This window comes from Microtus pennsylvanicus, chromosome 5 (assembly GCF_037038515.1).
Source record: "Microtus pennsylvanicus isolate mMicPen1 chromosome 5, mMicPen1.hap1, whole genome shotgun sequence".
NCBI classification, from domain to species: domain Eukaryota; kingdom Metazoa; phylum Chordata; class Mammalia; order Rodentia; family Cricetidae; genus Microtus; species Microtus pennsylvanicus.
The window spans coordinates 116,695,732-116,715,517 of NC_134583.1; the positions used below are offsets into that span (position 1 = coordinate 116,695,732).

Below are 19,786 nucleotides of genomic sequence, written 5' to 3' on the forward strand. Positions count from 1 at the left end.
TGCTGGAAAGCAGACTCGGGACTTTCTTTTCCTTTGTTGGTTCAGTTTTTGTGAGTTACACCTGTTCTCTTGACTGTAAACTGTAGAGGGAACTTTAAAATCAAGAGTAGAACCATTGGCTTTATATTATACTTTTTTATGTGACCAGAAAAAATTATATTAAAAATGCAAGAATATATTTTACAACTTTTCTTATTAATGTTAATTTTTAAATGTGGACTGTTTATGCAGTATTTGTGTGCTTCATTGAATATAATTCATAGCCAGTTGTGGTGGCACATGCCTTTAATCCCGGCACTCAGGAGGCAGAGGCATCTGGATCTCTGTGAGTTTGAAGCCAGCCTGTTCTAAAAAGCAAGTTCCAGGACAGCCAGAGCTGTCCTGTCTTGAAACCTCCCCCTCCAGATCCTATAAAAGTAGTATAATGAGCAGTGAAGAAAGGAGCACAGCTCCGATGATTGATAGGATTGTCTTGCTGGTGACTGACTTTTCTTAACAAAGTTGCTAAAGTTTTAACTGCATTTTGCCTTGATTCTGTGACATATATATTTCCCATTATATCTATATATATTTAAAGATTATGGAAAACAGTTAAGTAAGTATGATGGCATAATTAATCAGAAAAGTTACTGAAAGTTAAATCTAGGAAGGACTTAGTGGCTATCTCGAGTCCAGCCCAGTCTGCTTGAAGAATGAATCTCGTAGCCAGCAGTTGTCAGCTTGCTAAGTACAAGCTTCATTAGCTTAGGTGGCTGGGTTTTCCCCAGTTTACATTTGTGTATTTGATGTCTGGTCTCATCTCTACTAGAAGCTCAACTTCCACTAATGAGCAGGCTCTGAGCTCAGCTGTGCTAACAAAAGCTTGACCCACGCTTCTAAGTTAGTACCTTTCTCTGCAAAGTTTTTATGATACCTAAACATTATGCATTTATTCCTAATTATAATGGATGGTGGATGGTACATGTCTGTAGTCCTAGCTCTCAGGAGGATCATAAACTGGAGAAAATTTATTTGATTACTATGCCACATAGACTCTTATCTCCAAAAAAGTAAGAAAAATAAAGGTAATTTAAAAAATAAGCAGTTTTAATTCAATCCTTTAACTTAAGAAATTGATATTTTGTTAATCATTGATATTTTAAAAGAAGAAGCCAGCAGAGGCTTATATGCAGTTAAATTGTGACCAGTAATTTGGTTTTTACTTTGGCTTACTATTCACTTCTTAGGGAACAAAATATATTTAATTAGCTGTAAGATGCAAGCCTTCATTCTTTAAAGAATTTAGTTTAAGCTGCATGAAGTGTGTTGGAACATAGTGATTTACCCTTTCAGAGCACCCTTAGAATTTTGTATTCTCCATAATGTTGTTACTTAGGAAGAAATAGACATTTTATGTCTTTTTGAATTAGAATCATCTGTGGAAAACTCTACTTGCTAAATGTTCAAGTTCAATGCATGTTGTAGACCTAACATAATTTCTGTAGCTCAAACTCTGCATTTTTGACTTATTACTTAATTCTTAATATTATTATTGTTAATTAAAGTTTGAGAGCCACTGCTCTAGAGCAAAGAATTTGTTAAATTTGCCAGTTCAATACACATTTAGTAACTGCGGGAGCTCATTATGTTAATGATGACAGTTCAACTTCATTAAGTGTTCAAATGTTTGGAGAAAAACTTATCTGATTAACTCACCTACAAATCTTCAAAATGAAATGACCATCACATGCCTGTGGTATCTAATGCCTTTCTGATATAGCAGCACACAGACTCGTCTTGTTTTATTGTGTATTTAGTTTTGCTGCTTTCGCTGTTTCTTCTGTTGTAATTAGAATACATTTCCCCTTTTCATTTGATTGCCTCCTTACTTCCTTCTCAGACTAAGACAAACACCAATGATATGCAGCCTTGTCGGTAAGTAGATACAGGCTAAAGTTAGCATGTAAATTAGAAAATGATAAACTTCCCACAGGCTTATTTTTCCAAGAGAAAAATAAGATTTACTTTATTTTAACATTGCCCTTAATATATTTGTAGGCTGTGGAAACATAAGTTTGAAGGTAATGTTAGCTGTTTTGGTAAGACAGGATTTTCTGGAATTTATTACGAAAGGCAATAGGAAATATCTACGGGCATGGCAATGCTTTGGGAACCTCTCTGAGGTCTTTCCTCCATAAAGTGATGCTAATGAGAATATGCTTGACATGGTTCTCTTGTGAGGATTGAATGAAATAGGATGCACAAGATGTTTAGAAGAATGCCTGGCATCTAACTGATGCTCAGAAAGTATTAGTTGTTAGCACCATCTCCTTTGAAGACTTTGTACTTCTCCTGAATGCTCTTTATCTACGACAGTTTACCACAGTACATTTGGGGGGAATTAGCCAAGTACAAAGTCAGAGCAGCTCATGAGCCCATGCTATTCATGGATCTATGTGATCCGTGAGTCCACACTGTTTGTGAGTCTCTTTGATTCATGAGTTCATGTGTTATGTGACAGAGCTTTTCCTGGGGAGATGCAACACACAGCAGCATCTCCTCACCACAGATAGGGAACCACACAGACCAAAGTATGGATTGTTGTGGGTCTGGACTGTTTAGAGATTTCACCAATATGACCATGAATACATTTTAACAAAGAAGAGGTTTTATTCATGTATTGGTGCCAGGCCTATCCAGGACTCGAGATTCCTGAACATAGCACCCAGCCATTTCAGTCAGGGGTTTACAAAGGCAATAACCACAAAGTTACATTCTGTTTAAGTGCAAGCAGTAGGTTCTCTCATGCAAATAAACTTTTGTCTACAGAGGCAGAGACAGCAGTAAGAAATTAACCCTTAATAGCCCTTAACCTCTGGCGGTCTAATTTTGCTTTATTTTCTTAAGCACAAAGATTTTAAACTTTTAAACACCAAGTTAGCCATCAATATAATGTTAACCATCACAGGATACCACCAGAGTTCAACAGTGGGGTTACTTATAGGGCTTAAAGGAATATGGGTAAAGAGTTACTTACAGGATCATAAATGACTCAAAGACAGCTGTACCACCAAGGCCCACCCCATCGTGGGTGACAGCTCACAAAAGCTGGGGTTCTGGAGCACATTGCACAAACTGCAGGCAGCTCAACAAGTTAGAGAGTGTCTCTCTTCTAAGTGACTCTAGGCTGCTTGGCTGGTTTCTGCTTCTTCTAGGCAGGTGACCTGGTCTCAGTGTCTTCTTTGCTCCTTGATTTGTCTGGGAGTGACCTTCAACAGCTTGGCCTGTCTGCTCTTGCAGGGAGAGGCCTAGTGAATCTGGTCAGTTTCAGGAACTTCCTGAAGCTATTTTGAATTGTGTACTTCCTGTCTAAAGAGCTTGTCTGCAAGATGAAATGTTTAATCTTGAAGGAAAATGTTATACAACACAACTTACCTGAGCCATGTGATCATGACCCAGTGCAAATATTTCTTTCTCATTCCAGCCCAGGACTGCTCTTCTGAATCACCTTAACTCCTACTATTAAAAAATGACTTTATTGAAGTTTTTGTTTACTTTTACTGTATTTGTCCTTTCTGTCTCTAGTTGTGTGTCCTTAACAGCCAGAATAAAAGCTAATACATGATTAGATATTGAAATTTCTTCTTATGGGGTCAACCTAATTTAGCATGTAAAATTTAAATGTTTCTATTATGTATTCTCCCTTTTCTATTGTCCCTGTCTTCTGATTGGTCTGCACCAGCTCTCTTACCTTACTTCTGTTTGTGTATCCCACAAGTACAGGTTGTGTTTTCTAAAGCATGGCCTAATCTTACTTTTCCATTCAAAACTTAAGAGTTTTTAATTGTGCTAAATTAAATAAAAATTCCATGGGCTAGTAAAAATAGCCTTTCTTGATACATTTCTGAATACATTACTCAACTTGTGCTTTATCCAAACTGGCATATTTATTGTGTCCTGAATCTGTCTATCTTAGCTTCATTTATAGCTATAAAATGCTTGGATCTTCTTCCAGAGTTCTCTCTGATGCGGCCTCTTTCACACAGCTTTTGCTGATCACACTACATGAGGTTACTTTCCCCTTCTACCCTTTCTTTTCATATTTTGCCTTCTATGCAAGCTGTTTCTGGATTCCTCCTTCTCTCATTAGAATTTTGTCCCCTTATAGAAAATGTATCTACTCATCTTTGTATTTTCTGTAGTATAATAGAGTACTTGGTAATCGTTTTTAAGTAACTGTAAGAGAAATAGTGAAAACAGGGATTACATTAAGTTCTTTCTGCAGGTCAGCCATGACTAGAGTGAGACCCTGTGTCAAGAGAACATACCTAAACAGAAAATGCCTTTCAAAACTGCACATACTGAATACATTTTCCTTTATGTGAAGAACATGAATGGCCTATGTGTTGGTATTTAAAGCATTTAATTGCCCAAACATGCAAAACCCCACGAGTATAACAAAGTCTTTTTTAAGAATGTGCCTTGAGTTTTATTATGTAAATTCTTCATATTTATTTATCTTTCTGACTGTGTCTGTGCCTTCAACGCTTTCACTTTTCAGTGATTTTCTGCTCCTCAGGAGGGAAGCACACCTATCCTGTCACAGACACACTTAGTACACATGGCTCCACCCTAGGCCTGATGACTGCCTCTTTGTTTTAGACAGTCTCGTAAGGACTTAGGTCTTAGAGCATGAGCCCCTCAAAGTCTACCTGGGCACACACCACATGCGAATTTTGGTGCTTTCCCAATCTTCTTGGTATAAAGGCAGTCAGTCCTATTACCAGGAGTTGGAGACCACCTAGTTTTGTTAGAGACTGTATTGCAGAAAAGCCTACAGTGGATGTCAAACGTGGACCATTTTGAGTGTCTGCATGCCATCCCTGGAAAACACATAACAAGTTCTAAGCACACTAAGATCATGTAGTTATTTCAGTATTTTCGGGAATGGTAAGCTGGCCTTCTGTCCATAGCTACAATCTGCCCCTTGAGCTACTCTCTCTGAGGGGCTTATTTTGTTGTTGTTCGATCATTTCCATTGTTTGATGAAGTTCATGATGGTACATGATGGACATGAAACTGTTTCCATCCCAAATCCTGTGCATCTTCATTACTTTCTTAATATGCAAAAGGTATTCTGTTTCCCAGAGCCGGTGGGTCCTTTAATTTCTCACGCCTGCCTCGATAATGCTGGACCTCTTTTGCCAAAACATGTTCTGAGAGATTTTTTTCTTATTTGTTTTGCTTGAAAAGAATACTTTTACATTCAGCAATTTTTTTCATGTATTCCAGAAATATTCTGTTTCTATAAGTTTTTCATAATTTTTATTTCTCTAATATGCATATAACATACCAGCAAAGTTTTGCCCATTGAGGATTCACATTGAGACCGTGAACTTGGTGTGCACTGGTTGTTGATGTCTCAGTTAACTAAATGCTGGCAAATCTTGGAAAGAAGTTTTAGTTCTAAGTGAATGTAACAGCATTCTCAAGTTCTCTCCCAGTGTTAAACATTGTAGAAGGTACTATTCTGAATTGCTCCTGGTCAGGACTTTATTAGAAGAAGTAATAGCAATAATGGAAAGGCTCTTAGAATCAAATAACCATGGGAGTTTTGTAGGAAGCCACTGGATTAGGACAGGTGTCAAGGCCTGGCTGTAAGTTACCAGGGAGAGGAATGCATGTGGATGTCATTACAACAGATTCAGCTTGTGGACCAATGTGCACGTGTACTAGAGATGCTGTAGTACTCTGTAGCAAAGTAGTTTTAGTTTAGCTTTGTGAGATAGGATGTTGCTGTGTAGCACAGACTGGCCTTGAACTTGCAGTATCCTCTTGCCCTCTCTGCCTTCTGTAGGGACATGTATTTAATCAGTGCCAAAATAAGAAATAAAAAAAGCTTTTTGGCTGGGAGTGAGATATGCATACAATCTCAACAATTGGGAGGTAAAAGACAGGACAACCAAGGTTATCACAGACACACATGCACGCACACACGTACACATACAATTGAGTTCCACACTAGCTTGGGCTATAGTCTTATAAAACAAATGACAAGTTTAGACTATGGGGTCACTCTTTTAGTCACTGTTTTAGTTAGGGTTTTATTGCTGTGAAGAGACACCGTGACCATGGCAACTCTTATAAAGGAAAACATTTAATTGGGGTAACTTACTGTTTCAGAGGTTCAGTCCATTATTATCATTGCAGGGCGTATAGTGGCATATAGGCAGACATGGTGCTGGAGAAAAAGCTGAGAGTTCTACATCTTGATCCATGGGCAGCAGAAGGAGACTGTGAGCCAGACTGTGCATAACATGACCATGTAAGACCTCTACAAGGACTCATTTCCTTCAACAAGGCCACATCTACTCCAACAAGGCCATGCCTCCTACTAGTGAGACTCCCTATGGGCCAAACATTCAAACATATGAGTCTTTGGGGCCCAGTACAATTCAAACCACCAAAGTCACTTCCTTTTGTTGTCCAGGAAACCTGAGGTGTAGGGAAATTGTTATATAGTTGTAGTCCCTACTTTTATAGATATCAGTGTCATAGACAGTAGTATTAAGGACAAATGCTTCCTTGGAAGCAAAAAAAGGAGCAATTGGGGGGATCTACTGGAAACCTGTAAGGACTTAGTACTCATTCAGAACATCATTCCATATTGTTCTGAAGACTGTTCCTAGGGGGAACAAAAGATTATCTTGATCACCCTACTTGACTTGGGTGTGCATGCACATATGTATGTGTAATAGAATGTGTGTGTGTTTGTTTATCAGTGGTTGAACTTAGGGCATTGCCTGTGCTGGAGAAATGCTCTGCTATTGATATTCTATTTTGAGGCACAGTCTTGCCATCTTGTCCAAGCAGGCCTTGATCCTCCTATTCAGCCTCTGAATAGCAAGGATTCTAGGCTTGTACCACCAGGCCCAGCTTTCTTCATGTTTTTGTTTTTGTTGTTGTTTTAAAACATATTCACTCTACTTTTAATACAGTCTACTTATTTGTTTATGTGTGTGTTTTTGCCTGCATGTATGTCTGTGCCCCACATGAGTGCCTCTCTAGCCCAATCTTCGATAGTCAGATTTGCTCAGCTGCAAGTAACTGGTAGTTAGTATCCACATTAGCACTGTTCCCCTAATCTGGGGCTTAGACTAGTGATGTTATCTGTCTGGAAAGCTCTTGTTATCTGGAATAAGCAGATGCCAGGACTTTGAGAATCCTCAATTTGAGGATACTATTATGCAATATAAATTACCCCCCCCCCCCCATCCTCAGACGGGTTTCCCTGTGTAGTCTTGGCTATCCTGGAACTCACTCTCTAGACCAGGCTTGAACTCAAAGATCACCTGCTTCTGCCTCCCTAGGATTAAAGGCTTTTTTTTTCCTTTTCAATACTGGGATTAAAGGCTCCCCCCCCCCAATACTGCAAAATGTAATTAAAAACCATAGACCTTACTGGGAGTCACTTTGTGTCAACTGCAGCAGAGTCACATTGTTTATGGAGAAGTTGGGGCTCTGACTACATAATTCACTGGTGTGACTTTCTCCGTATTGTACCATTTCAGAGAATATGTCATTGAAGTGTATTCCTTAGCAAATGAAGCCTCTCAGTAAATTCTTAAAACGTTGAAACTTAGTGAGCATGGTGGTAGATGCCTGAATCCCCAACATAGGTGGTGGTAAGAGGATCAAAAGGTCAGGGTCATCCTCAGCTACATAGTGAATTCAAGGCTAATGTGGGCTGTGTAAAACCCTGATTTTAAAAACCAAAAACAAAGTGAGAGGAGTGGGAGAGCGGGTCATAAGACTTTAGGGAAAAGAAAGAAAAGTTGATGGAAAGGAGGAAGGAAGGGTTGAACCCCAAATAGAAATCTTTGAATGACAACTGTGTGCCTTTTTTGTTTTATTTTTTGAGACAGGGTTTTATGTAGCCCAGCTTAGAACTTGTTAGCTAGCTGAGGATGGCCTTGAACTCCAGATTTTCCTGCCTCTACCTCCCAAGTACTGATATTATCGTCATGCACCAACACACTCAGCTTGCATTGTATTTTCAGTTATGACTGTGCCTATACCAGCTACCACATCTATTAGTAAGTTGCCATGGACTGGTATTTGTCAAATTTACTAATGTTGTATGGGAGTTACATTTACAATATAACCTGTTAGTGACTCTGGCAACTTATTTGGGAATTTTAAATTATAGCATCAATGTAGAATATTGAATTTTCATTGCTGTATGTTTCTGGAACCCTGAGCTGTATGCTGACCCAAAGAAATGTGGAAATTGCCCTGTTCTCAGTGAGTTTCTGCTTTGATAATGGCTTCTGGTATGTTTTACTTTTTCAACCTAAGTTCCTTAAGTCAGTCATACTACTCAGTGTCAACTACTGGGAAAAATTAAGTGAATCTTTAACTTCTCTTGTTTGGTTGATGTTTTTGTTTGTTTGTTTGATTTTTTTAAGTATTTGTCAAAGGATAAGAGTGTTAGGACCTCAGTAATTAAGCAAGTTAAATTCCTTATTAAGGCTTGGCATGGTTGATAGATGTTTGTAATCACAGCACTTGGGAGGTAGAAGATCAGGAGTTCAGACCTTCCTTGGATATGTAGTTTGAGGCCAACCAAAGCTATAGGTGACCTTATCTAAAATAAATAAATGAACAACAACAAAATACATCCAACCCCCCCCCCCCAAATTGTCTTCTAAACCTTGACCTTTCAAGATTTACTTAATGCTTTTTTGCATTCTCTCTCTGGTACTGCCATGACAGCAGCAGGGATGCCTTCCAGAAAGTTCAGAAAGAAAAGAATGCCATTAAAGTCCACATTTAAAAGACTGTTTAAAAAATATGCAATGCCAAAGTTAGATAAGCCATGACTAGGATGTGAAGGTTTTAAGGAAATAGAAATGTGTGTATTGCAGGTAATCACCTTGGGAAAATTTGGTTCAGTTTTCAGATAATCATGTTTATTTTATTCACATGCTCCCCTAAAAGGAAGAATTTATGCTATAGTCTCAAGTCCTTGTGGATGGCGAGCATTAGAGCTGCAGTGAGAAAGGTTTTGAAAGCCTAAGAAGAGAGATGAGAGTTTGTAGTTGACCGGGGACTGGGGTACGTGATGTAGCCAGTTCTTCCAGGGATGAAGGGAGATGGAGACAGAAAGTGAGCATGATAGAAACACAGCTGTGCAGGGATTGAGGTGCTGGCTGTGTTAGATGGGTGTATTTTGATAAACTGTGGGTGTTTTGGCACAATCCCAAAAATCTGTCTTCAAGGTACTATTAAAGTCATTATTAAAACATACTAAAGAAAGTTATCTCGATATTTAAACCTTTATAACTCACCCATTCTTTATTATTGGGAATTTGAGACATTTTAGTGTGTTCATTTAGGAAATGCACTAAACCTAGCTTGATGGTTAAAAGGACTTTGTGCATTGTGATGTCATCCTGAGGGGGTTTCCCTATTCTGTACTGTTTCAGGACCTTTTCATTTAATAACATTTTTTTTTTTACAGTTGAGCAAAGATACACTTTTATGTAGCAAAACTTTAGGTCAGTGGTTTTTTTTTTTTTATTTTTTAAAGGCAGGGTTTCTCTGTGTAGCTCTGGCTGTCTTGGAACTCACTCTATATACTAGGCTGGCCTCAAACTCAGAAACACAGAGTTCCCCCTGCCTCTGCCTCTAGAGTGCTGGGATTAAAGCTGTGTGCCAGCACTGCCCAATCAGATTGGGTCAGTGGTTCTTGATGTACAAACAGAAGGAAGAATTGCAGAGTTATCGAAGTAAACTGTTTTGTTTTTAATTACCTCTTTATATTTAAACTAAAAATTTTATTTCTACTTTTAATATTTAGTTCACATTTGATAAAAGGCCTGATTCTCTTGGTCTATATATTTTAAAATATTATGTATTGTGGCTCTTTAAGAAACTGCCCAATTCATCAAAGCCCTTTTCCTTTCTTTTTGCTTCTAAAAAGCTTAGTTTACAGTCTCATAACTCAAGTCTCTATATCAAACTAAGAGATATTGCATTTGTATATAATAGAAATTTGCTGTTTGAACTTAATGACTTTAAAGAACAAGGCCAGAATGGATAGGTTCACTTAACAGTGTTGGATTCAAATTCACTGCTCTTTTGTTCTTTATTTTTTCTCCTAACTTTTGAAAACAAAACCTGATGCTAACATAAAGAATAGCACAGTGTACAGTATATTTCTCTATGTGTATTTTTATGTAAGTTTAAAAAATAGTTTGTTCTTCAAAATTGTGTGTGTGTGTGTGTAAAAGGAAAATGAGCCCTTCTGGGGTTATTAAGGAAATGGTTGTGATTTCAAGAGGGTATTTTTACATCATATGTATTTGTGATAATGAAAGCAGCCTTAAAAATGCTTTCCAGTAATTACTGTTGAAATAAAAATTTTCTTACTAGATATGTGAAATAAGAGAGTGGTGAGACAAATACAAACTTCAAATGAAAATTTAAAGTGCCAAATTAGTTTTTAAGTTTTCCATATTTCATCCACTATGATCTTAGACCTATGAAAACATTACTTTGAAACCAAAACAGTTTGGGCCATAATCTAATAAGATGTGTTGTATTTGTGTTGCCATGTTATTTTATATTTCAAAAGAAACAGTATCTGTAGCCTAGTCTACAATAGTAAATTATTTTGGACATGTGGCTTGACACACAAACAGATGTGTTTTCTTGATTTCTTTCGACTGAAGTTGGTGGTTAGTGGCTCATTGTTCTGTGATTGGCACCAAAAGCTTCATTTCACAGCTTGCAGTAGGAATCTATTGGGTAAAGAGTGGTTGTGTTCCACAAACGAAATTCAGAAAGTGTCAATCAACCTCACATGGGTTACTCAGAGAATGAGTTTTCTTACTGATTTCACTAAATGTCGCCTCATGCTGTCTTTGATTGGCATAGCCTGGCAGGGAGGATGGATGAATCTGTCACCAGCTAGTTAATTGTGTTGCTGGCCTCAGTCTGACATCAGGTCTTTGACTCTTAAATGGCTCAATACAAAACAAATTAGCAGATTGTAGTCATATTTCTCATTCTATATGCTCTGACTTTGGTGAATGCAGTCCATAAATCATATTGACTGACACACAAGCAAATGATGAAAGCTGCTTTTGAGACGAACGTCCAGAAAGCAGCGCTGTGAAGGTGCCATGGAAGGATGCATGTGGTTGACCCTGTGGGAATTTCCTAGGAGCCAAATGTCTCTTTGCCACAATTGTTCTTAGAAGAAAAGCTTTGGGGTAATGCAAAAAGGATCTAATATGTCAGCAGATTCTCTTTTACAAGTCCCTTTGAAATATAAGAAGTTTGTCTAAGGGTTTTCTCTCTTGGCAAGTTGTTTTTCAGAAAAAAAAAAATGTTAAAGCAGGGTGAAAAAAGCATAGTTACCTTTTTAAGAGTTTGACAGGTGTTTTTACTTACTGAACTTTGTGTTGTTAAAGAGAAAGAAAATGCTAGTAAAGTTGCAAGTAATTTTTCAAATGAGCGCAGGAAATGTTTGATTGCTTAAAATATATTAAATGTACACTGTTCTGTTGATTATTTTGGCTTTGCCATAATGTTCTTGTCCATTAAAAGCTAGTTTCTAAAAGACAACTATAAAAGTGTTTAAATTTTTTGTTTTAGGATGATGCATTATTGTAAGAATCAATGTTACTAGTTTTATAACAGTGTTCAGGGAGTCAATGTTATTGGTTATAACAGTGTTCAGGGAGTCAATGTTACTGGTTATAACAGTGTTCAGGGAGTCAATGTTACTGGTTATAACAGTGTTCAGGGAGTCAATGTTACTGGTTATAACAGTGTTCAGGGAGTCAATGTTACTAGTTATAACAGTGTTCAGGGAGTCAATGTTACTGGTTATAACAGTGTTCAGGGAGTCAATGTTACTAGTTATAACAGTGTTCAGGGAGTCAATGTTACTAGTTATAACAGTGTTCAGGGAGTCATTGTTACTAGTTATAAATTCAGGGAGTCAAATGTTACTAGCTAAAACAGTATTTAGAAAGTCAATGTTACCAGTTATAATAGTGTTCAGGGAGGTGTATTTGGGTTATTAAAATAGCCAAGAGTCTAAGGCATGAAGTATCAGTTGCAAATATGTTTTTGAGTGCAAAAATATTAAAGACATTAAAATTTTTCTATATAAAATAAGTAGATAAAATTTAAAAATTGTTCTTTATTTTCTGAAATCAAAGTGGATATCTAGAAAATAGTGTGTATCTTGTAAAATATAAGCTTTTAAAATTTTCAACAATCTGAATCTTTGATAACATTAACTTAAATTTTAATGTATAAAAGGAATAATTTATTTTATTTAAAAAATTTATAAAATTTTGTACTTCGTACTTTAAAACTTTTATCTTTGAGAACAGTAAGCCTGTATCCATTATGCCTAATCAAAAGAAGTTTAATATTAAGATTTTACTGTTATAAATAAATATTATTTAACTACAAAGCAAACTTACTTTTGTATTTCCATTGCCTGATTCCACCAGATTTATGGAATTGCTTATAATCTTGTCATCATTTTTGACTCTAGAACTATTGTACTGTTATTTTTGCCTCTGAACCTATGTTAAAATAATGCCACTTAAAATGTGTAGAATGTTTATTAACAAAGTGAGTTAAATAATTTTTGGACAATTTATTAGTGTGCTTTTTCACACTAGTTGCTAGTACTTTGTCATGTAACAATATAATAGGCCATAGAGCTAAACTGATGGAGAAGTACATTAAGCTAAAAATGTAGTTGTGTTCCATTAAGTCAAAATAACGTTTCTATGAAGTGTTTGCAAACACACTACACCGAAATTAAATGACATGCCATTGATTTCTCTTTTTTCTGCTTTTATTCCCCTCCCATTCATATTGATATCATTCTGCTTGGAGAATGGAGCTGCATGTCTCTCACACTAATTCCGCTTGGGTGTGGAGCCTTTTGAGCATGCTGGGTTTTTTATTGTTTGTTGCATTCTTTTTTTGGCAATTCATCAGTATCTGTCAAATATATTGTTTGCATTGGCTTTTATCTCTGAGGTTTTTGATTGAGAAATTGACACTGCATGTCAGATATTTAGTTTTCTGCTATGCATGGTGCCTAACTGCTAAGCACCCATCCATAAGCAGTTTGGTTCTAGTCTGAGTTTTAATATATAATTTAAAGAACAAGTATTCTGAAATGTATTTATTTTCCTTATGACTTTTTATATCACCTCTATGTAAACATTTTCTTTTAGTATATTGTAGTATCTATGTTTGAAAGATGGTTTTTTGGTTTGTCACTCTGTTTGCCTTTGTGATTAGTAGGAAGAAAACACAATTATCAGATATCACTGGGTAAATATTTGTTGATTGAAATGATGCAAACATGTCATGTCCCCTGAAAATCATTATTTTCCTAACCCTAATCCTAGTCTTTGACTCCCATCAAAGCAGTTAGCCCATCACCTAATCATAGAATCATTTGAAGGCAGCCACCCTAGGAGGCTCACACTGTAAAACTTTGGCCTAAATGACTTTATACTGTTAGACATCTGCTTCAAATGCAGGTACTGCCTAAAGAAACGAGTTATACATGGGATATGTCTTTAATCCCAATGCTCAGGAAGCAGAGATGGGCAAATCTCTGGGTGTTTAATGCTAGCCATAGTGAGTTTCAGGCCAGCCAGAGCTACATAGTGATACCCTGTCTCCTCCGCCCCTCTGAAAAAGGCAATTTATACTCATTGTGATCCAACTGTGCAATCTATATAGCAAACCTAAAAAACTCATATTTTAAGAAAATTCAAGTAAGACTGTCAATGAAAGTTACCTAGAACCTCTAGAGCTTAAAGTGAGTCGTGTATCGTACTGAAAGAGTGCCATGAGTATTAGTTTCTGTAATTACATGCTGACTAGAAGTGAAGCTGAAGTCAGAGGAGCAAGCCACTTTTCCCCACTGGTAACTGTGGTAACTCTGTGCTGAGGAGAGGTGAGGTGAGGACTCTGTCTTGAAGTGTGCTTTGATTTATAGGTATAGTTTAAGTAGCAGTAACAAGAGCAGCTTATGTTACACAGTTAACTTCCTTTGTTCTTAGACATATAAAGGAGAGCTCAGTGGGCATCATATGAATAAGCTGTTTTGTCAGTATGGTAATTTAATGTAACAAATGCCATATTTTCTTGTGCATTTAAAGTGTTACATTATTTCAAGAGATCTGAAATATATCTTCAAAATGTATAATTTTCATTTGTGTAGTTAGCATTTTAATAATATTGTATTCTGAGAAAGATGAATTTTAATTCTTAGGATACAAGTGCTCAGCCTTGTAGAATAGAAGCAGAAAGACCAACAATCAGTATTGTACCAACAAGAGTGCCCGGTGTACAATCTTGTGCTATTTTATGATGTATTTCCAGGCTTACTTTTGTTTACTTTTGATTTGGTTGTTTGTTTTACATAGGGGAAAGTTGCCCAAACAGCTTGCATGTCAGCCTGCCAGCATCTGTCAACATCCTTAATGCAGATGCTACTGGACAGCGAGTTAAAACAGATAAGCATGGGAGCCGTTCAGCAGTTTAACCTAGATGTCATACAGTGTGAATGTAAGTACATATTGGCCAACTCTCATGCTTTCTCTAGAAACCTACATTTAATTATTATGGAAAGTTGTATATAGTAGGACAGCTTGACAAGGAAGAAGAACCAATTTAACTACATTTTTGGTAGATTTAGAAGGATAGTTAACTCCTTCCAGGATGAAAAATTATCTCAGTTATATACATTAATAGCCTCAAAGAGCTTCACTGAAGTGGTGATTTGTATCAAGGTAGCAAAAGAAATGATCTCCTCCCTCTGGTCCTTCTTGCTGCCTCTCTGGAACTCTCCTAGGATGCCTGCTTTAAATGAAACAACCCCAAGCTTGTCATTTTTTCTTTTCCTGAACATCTTAAGACCTTCTGCAGCAAATGGTGCTTCTACAGTTTTGTCCCTCATTCCTAAAGTGTTTTCCAGCCTTGATAGCTGCAGGTTTTTTTCTACATCATTTTGTTTATACCGCAGGGTTTGCATCTGTGGTCTTGTATTGACATTGACTAATGAGCTTTAGAGCTCCTGCTGTTAGTAGCCTTGTTACACATACCTCAGAAATGGGTTTGTATCAGACCTCCAGCCCTAACTAGCTAGCCATGAACTTTGAGTCATTTTCCAACAGTATTCTCAGATGAATGGTTCCCTGATTAAATGATGAAAGGTTGACAGAGGGGTCAGACGCCTCCACTGACAGCTGAAAGTCAGTAGGGCACTGGAAAGATTGCAGAAAATTTTCTGGATGGGGGCGGCAGAGTTTACAATAATACATTATTTGAAAGACCAAAAAAATTAATATCAGCAGCCTTCAACTAAACCAGAAATAATATGGGTTTTTTCCCCGGTAACAAATATAAAATATTTGTGTGCCTGTGTATAATGTATTTTGCTAGGGGGAAAACATTTGCCTTTTCCTAGAAAGTGATTCTAACTTTATTTTACCAGAAAACTTTTATTTTTCTCAAAGTAAAATTCTCATTTGTAAAATATTTGTTTTGTATTGATAAAAATATTTGACCTAAAAATGTACCATTTAAAATTTCCTAAGCTCGGATCAATTATTATTCTCCATCTACAGATTATTTGGCCCTCCTCTCCGTCCTCCTTTCTTTCCCCCTTTATCTCTCCATCCCTTCTCTTTTGTTTTTAATTTGCAGATTTAACTTAATTAGCAGATGTCCTTACAGGTCCACACATACTGAGTCTTGGTGGACCATCCCCACAGTATCCTCCACTTCCTGCCTTCCCTCTCTCCTGCACTTTTCCACCCCAACATTACATTTTCCACCTCCTTTTCTGGTGCTGGGAATTGAACCCTAGATCTGGCACTATTCTAAGCCTACCCTCCTACCACTGAGCAGTACCCCTAACTTAACTGGTTTCTTTAAGAAGCTGTGTTTTGAGATCATTACAGTTTGCTATTGCTTATGTCAATATTTCACACAAATATTGCTTGATTCATTTTGTATTATTTTGTCTTTAGTGTGGCTTCAAAATAACTAGGTATTTGGCTAACTGGCTGGTTCATTCGGTAAAGGCACTTTCTGCCACGCCTAGTGACCTGAGTTCATCCGCAGAACTCACATGGTAGATGAAGAAAACTCCCACAAGTTGCTCTCTGACCTCTACATGCATGCTGTGGTGTGAGCCTGTGCTCACCTTTGTCTACACACAAAAAATAAATAAATACAACAAAACTTTAGTAATAATTGGTAGTTAGACCTTCCATTGAGTTCAGTTGTGTCTTCTTGGTTACACGTGTTGCTAAGTGATAGACATTGTGATCTGCATAGGCAGCTTTCTGGTGTCCAGCTCTTGTTCTTCTTCCCTGTGAAGGACTAGAGAGAAGCACTTACTACAACCCCACCAGGCATTGCCTCTCACCCTCTCTAGGGTGCTTCCTTCTTCTAGTCATTCCTTTGGCCGTTACTACAGGCACCTTGTTATTTTCTCAGAGAAGACCAAGAAAGGAAATGCAGTCTGGTGCCAGGTGCACGTGGGGCAAATCTTCCTCTGTTGAACTGAGTCTCGGCCCAGAGACGTGGAAGGAGGCGACTGAAGCTCAGCACCATTTCTTCTTCCTTTGTGGTTTTACCTTCGGTTGGCTCTGCTCTTTAAGATTATCATGCAGAACTGCTCTAATCATTACTTTTAATGGTTTTTTTGGCTATGTTTATTTTTCCTTTTTGACAATATTTTTGTAAATTTAGTGTGTTTTGTAAATTTAGTTTATAAATTTATGTGTGTTCACGCATTTGTCATGGCATGTATGTGGAGGTCAGAAGACAACATGTAGGAATCAGTTCTTTTCTTCTATCATGTGGATTCCAGGGATCAAACTCAGGCCATCAGGCTTGGTTGCAAGCACCTTTGCCTACTAAACCATTCCACTGATGCCCTGTAATCATTATTTCTTAATATAGTATCACATATTCTGTTCTTACTGAACAAATATGAATTTTTGTATGTTTATTTTACTACCTCCCATGTTGAATATTTTCCAAAAGGTATCTTTTAATTTCAACAGTGAGTTTATAGTATAGATAATGATGAACTCTCCTGTACTCTTTCTAAAAGAAAAAATATATACTCCCATCCACTCGCAACTTTTAGTGATTGCTATATGTATTGTGTGAACATGAAACTGTCTTTAATATTATAAGTATTTAAAAAGATGTCAAAAATAAGTTTTTATCATGTTTTAAATAATCATTTTTAAATCTAGGGGAGAACTTTTAAAATATAAAGCTTGTTTTCAACATTAATGCAATATATACATTTTCTACATGTTAGGACAGGGAAAGAAGAAAGGTATTCAGGAAAAGGAATTTGACTAGATGGGGGAAGGCTGGAATTCTTAATAAGTAGGTGGCAATCTTAGCATCTTGTCATTCACCTGGGATATGCAGAAGAAATGCAAGCAGCCCAGATAAAGAATCTTAGAAGCTAAACAATCATTGAATCCCCCCACACACATGGTCATGGCACACCTGCTCTCATCCTCCTCCATGGTAAGGTCGTCTGCACTGGATACAGGAGCAGACTTGGAGCTGCATACTGTGCTGTGGAATAGCCGTGCTGTGTAGTTGTCCAGCCCTACCCTGAGCACCTGATTGGAAGGATTAACTATACTTCAGAAAATGTGTTCCGTGAGATACACTTTGCTCTGCTGGATTGTATTGACCTGAAACTACTTGCTCTCTGAGTAAGTTCTTTTTTTTTTTTTTTTTTTTTTTTTTTTTTTTTTTTTTGGTTTTTCGAGACAGGGTTTCTCTGTGGTTTTGGAGCCTGTCCTGGAACTAGCTCTTGTAGACCAGGCTGGTCTCGAACTCACAGAGATCCGCCTGCCTCTGCCTCCCGAGTGCTGGGATTAAAGGCGTGCGCCACCACCGCCCGGCCTGAGTAAGTTCTTTTAAGTGAGAAGTTCTGCTATAGCCTGGAGTTACCAGTAGTCTAGACTGTGCCTTTTTGTTAAAGATGTTCTCACCAAAAGGGAAATGCCCTGTACAGCTGTCTTCTTTATATGCATTAGAGAAAGTTTGCCCTTTTCTAGTTGAACTCAACTGCTCCCACAACACATGACTGTTCAGATAAAATACAAACTGATTTCAGCTACCCACATCCTCTGGCTACTCATTTGGTCATGTGTGCATCTGACATAGACTGACAACTCTGTACCTACTTAGAGCAACGCTCCAGACACAAACCTTCGTTCCTGAGTTAACGCTCTGAAAACTGCTCGTTATCCTCTACGTGTTCTCCCCGTTAATTTGACTGTCTTCACTGACGTTGTCTGATGCCTTGATCTAAGGATACCACTGTAATATGCAGTTGGACTGCCAAATACACTGTTCTGTTTTCTGCACTCTATTAACAAAGCCCAGACTGAAGGGCATGGTGGCATTTGGAAGACTGAGGCAGGAGGATTGCCACAGTTCAAGTGTTTTAAAGCAGCAATGAAGAAAGCTCAAACTATCCTTTCTTAGTGGCCAGGATGTACTTTGAAATAATTGAAGCTTTGGCTTTCTGAAATCTGTATATAATGGGACTGAGGAGCTGGCACGGTCTGTAAGCATGAGGACCCAGGGTCTTATTGCCAACACCCATGTACAAAACTGGGCATGGTGGCACACATCTGCAAGTGCCAGCTAGTACAGAGACAGGTAGATTCTGTAGCTCAATTTGTAGCCAGACTAGCAGAATCACAAGCTCCAAGTTCCTTGAGAAACCAACTATGTCTTAAAAATAAAGTGGAAAATATGTGCTTGTCTGTGCGTGGGGGGGGGGGGCAGTGTCAAAGGAAAATGCATGGTGTTAGTTCTGTCCTTCCTCCACGTGGGTCCTAGGGATCCACCTCAGCTTTCCAGATGTGGTGGCAAGTCCTTCACCACTGAACCATCTCTCCACTCTTACTGAGGCTTTTAAATCAAGACTTGATGCTGAGTTTGCACATAAAAGATACACGTGAAGCCGGGTGGTGGTGGCGCACGCCTTTAATCCCAGCACTTGGGAGGCAGAGGCAGGTGGATCTCTGTGAGTTCGAGACCAGCCTAGTTCCAGGACAGGCTCCAAAACCACAGAGAAACCCTGTCTCGAAAAACCAAAAAAAAAAAAAAAGAAAAAAGAAAGAAAGAAAAAAAAAGATACACGTGAGCAACCAGGGAAAGACAATCAATAGCACTTGATAGAAAAACAGGTGGAAAGACACTGGGCTTAGGAATAATGGAAATCTAGGCGCAAATGAAGCATCTTCTTTCTGTGAGTGATTGGGACAGGTCACACAGCTTTGTGAGATTTGTCATGACAGTGAGACAGAATGCGATACATCTGTGGTAAGCCATGATCAAACCAGAAATGTTTAAAATAGGGACGATTTAGTTCATAAAAAAGCAATTTATATGTTTATTTTAGGTTGAAGAGAAGATACTGTTCTCAGGTAGTCTTGTCTCACATGGGCAGCTGATATTATTAAAAGAGATTAGGACACACACGAGAGTGAAGAAAATACAGTCCACTCATAGTGTGGACTGTTTAAGCCTGGAAAGCTGGAAGCTTTAAGTGAGCAAGTAGGCCCTTTCAGCCAGTAGCTCTGTAGTTCTGTTCCTTTGTTCCCGAAGGATGCCTGCATGGTCCAGACAGATTTTGAAAGAAAGGCTCTTATCTGCTTTACTTACTGTGGTATCAGGTCATAGAGGTGCC

At 37.9% G+C, this 19,786-nt stretch overlaps 1 protein-coding gene across 1 annotated transcript in view; it reads left to right on the forward strand.

Annotated features, from left to right (window-relative positions):
* The window catches only part of Exoc6 (exocyst complex component 6), a 138,929-nt gene that overhangs the window by 76,568 nt on the left and 42,575 nt on the right, over positions 1-19,786 (forward strand). The window contains exon 19 of the mRNA XM_075973922.1: positions 14,463-14,604. Within this exon, the coding sequence (XP_075830037.1) occupies positions 14,463-14,604 (142 nt within the window). The remainder of the gene's footprint in view (positions 1-14,462; positions 14,605-19,786) is intronic.